Source organism: Geospiza fortis, unplaced genomic scaffold (assembly GCF_000277835.1).
Source record: "Geospiza fortis unplaced genomic scaffold, GeoFor_1.0 scaffold157, whole genome shotgun sequence".
In the NCBI taxonomy this organism is placed as follows: Eukaryota; Metazoa; Chordata; class Aves; order Passeriformes; family Thraupidae; genus Geospiza; species Geospiza fortis.
In genome coordinates this window covers 8,334,365-8,336,633 of record NW_005054314.1, presented here as the reverse complement: position 1 = coordinate 8,336,633, position 2,269 = coordinate 8,334,365, and the positions used below count along the sequence as shown (strand labels likewise).

The 2,269-nt window shown below is 61.1% G+C and overlaps 1 protein-coding gene across 1 annotated transcript in view; it reads left to right on the top strand.

Annotated features, from left to right (window-relative positions):
• The first annotated feature begins 6 nt into the window (after nt 1-6).
• Nucleotides 7-2,269, top strand: part of LOC102032708 (nuclear pore glycoprotein p62-like) — a 6,533-nt gene continuing 4,270 nt past the window's right edge. The window contains exons 1-3 of the mRNA XM_031056120.1: nt 7-12; nt 806-1,182; nt 1,882-1,992. Of these exons, the coding sequence (XP_030911980.1) occupies nt 8-12; nt 806-1,182; nt 1,882-1,992 (493 nt within the window). The 5' untranslated portion in view covers nt 7. The remainder of the gene's footprint in view (nt 13-805; nt 1,183-1,881; nt 1,993-2,269) is intronic.

Genomic DNA, 2,269 nt, shown 5'->3' with positions numbered 1-2,269 from the left:
CTTCCCAATGGGGTGAGAGCCGGGCCCGGGCGGGGACGGACGGACAGGGGGACGGACGGGGGGACGGAGGGAGCGGCGTCCTGTGGCTGCCGGGCGAGGGCTCTGCGGGCAAAGCTGCTCGGAGCGAGCCCTGGCCCTTGTGCCGGCTCTTCCCAGCGCCCCGCAGGGCTCGGCGAGCCCCGGCCCCGCTCCGTTCGCACGGGAGCTCCCGCAGCGGGGGGAAGGAGATGTTCCGCGATCCCGGCTGGAACGGGGCTGGAGACGCGAGCACGCAGAAATGCTGGAGCTCTGCTGCCCAATATCAAACGTCTCGTTCTCTCTGAGCCGGATCCGGAGTGCTCGGAATGCTTTCCCGGCAGTTTGGGAGGGATTTGCCGATCAGGAAAGGCGGCGAGTCCTGGAGCGGCTCTGCAGAGCTGCTGCTGGCAAAGCTTGCCAGATGGGAGCTGTGGGAAGGGAGCTCAAATGGGGACGAGCAGGAAAAAAACAGCCTTGTGGAGAGGGAGTGGAAATGGTGAGCTGAGAGAAGCAGCAGCAGCTTCACGTGTGCTCCATAGAATGCCCTGTGGTACCTGGGTGGGTGGAGGCAATGAAGGGACAGGCGGTAGAATGAGCCCTGAGGGGGGTGGCAGGTGCCAGCAGCTGGATGGAGTCTCTTGTCAGAACTGGGACACAGCCTGGCCAGGTGTGCAGCTCTCTGAAAGGTTTCTGCTGTCAGCAAATGCTCAGGGAGGAAGCCAGCTGTGGACTTGGGTGGATGTGTGCCTCAAGCAGAATGGCTTCCTTTCTGTTCTTTCCTCCCTAGGGCAAACACCCCAAAAGTGACCTTTGGAGCCAGCACTGCCACTCCAGCTCCTGCAGTCACGGGGAGCTTTTCCTTTGGTGCCCCTGCTGCAACCAGCACCCCCTCGAGCCAGGCAGCAGCCTCGTCTGGCTTTACCTTTGGCTCTGCTGCCAGCAGCAGCAGCAGCACGGCTCCCTCTGGGACCCCAGGAGGCTTCACCTTCTCCAGTGGCACCACGGGCCAGGCAGGCACGGCCGGGTTCAGCATCGTCCCAGCGGCCACGTCGGCAGGGCTGAGCTTTGGCACGGCCCCTGCGGCTGCTGCCAGCACCAGCACAGCCACCCTGGCAGCTGCCACCCCCACAGCAGCGCCCTTCAGCCTCGGGGGGCAGCCCTCAGGTGGGTGAGCAGCCTGGGGGGCGTGGAGGGTCAGACTGGGACACGGGCACACAGCTTGGGGTCACTGGGATGGGGCTGTGCTGTAGGCACAGTTTGGGGTCACTGGGATGGGGCTGTGGGCACAGTTTGGGGTCACTGGGATGGAGCTGTGCTGTAGGCACAGTTTGGGGTCACTGGGATGGGCTGGCCCAGCCTCATCCCCAGTGGGCACAGCTGTGAGCAGCAGCTGAGCAGCACTGACAGCAATGAGCCATGGAGTGCCCAGGTGTGCTGAGCAACCACCAAAGGGAACAGCGGGGACACAGGGGCACTGCATCAACATGAGGGGGGTAAAGGGTTGGGCTAAAGAGCAAGAAGGGCTGATGCTTGCAGCCTTCTGAAGTGGTTTGGTGTTTTTCTGTGTGGGTTGAAGCCTTCTGAAATTGTTTGTTGTTACTCTGTGTGTCCTGGCTGTCACAACTGTGCCCTGTGCTCTGACAGCCCTGGGGGGCAGCTGGGGGCTGGGAGCCTTTGGCATGGGATATCTAAGGGGTGGAATGGGGTTGCAGATTCTGCATCCCCTGGGTTGTGCTGGGGCAGAGGGCAGCGAGGGGCTGCAGCCAGAGGTGTTTCTGCCAGGCCTGTCCAGGGCTGCAGTGCTGGGCAGCAATTGCTCTTTAGCCTGGAGGAAGGAATTCCATCTTTTGCTCCTGGTTCCAGGTCTGACCTTTGGGGCTCAGCCTTCAACAGCAGCCACCAGTACAAGCACAGCAACACTGACCACAAGCACCAGCCAGGCACCCAGCCTGAGCTTTGGAGCCAAGCTGGGAGGTAGGAAGCTGTTCTAGAAAACAATTCCTCAAGGCTTTGGGCAATCTGCTCTCCTCCTGGCCATAGCTGTCTGTTAGAATTAGTCAAATCTCTTATACTGGGGTGTGGGAAGGGGCCACAAGTGTTTGTTCCTGTGGGTTTGCCCTGGCAGTGGGAATCTGTGACAGCTCTCAGAGCCATTGCACAGTGTGTCCTGTGGTTCTGATCGTGTCCCACACGCCAGAATCTGTTCTGTGCTTGTTTGGGGAGCACAGGGGAAGGGAGGCACAATCTTAAA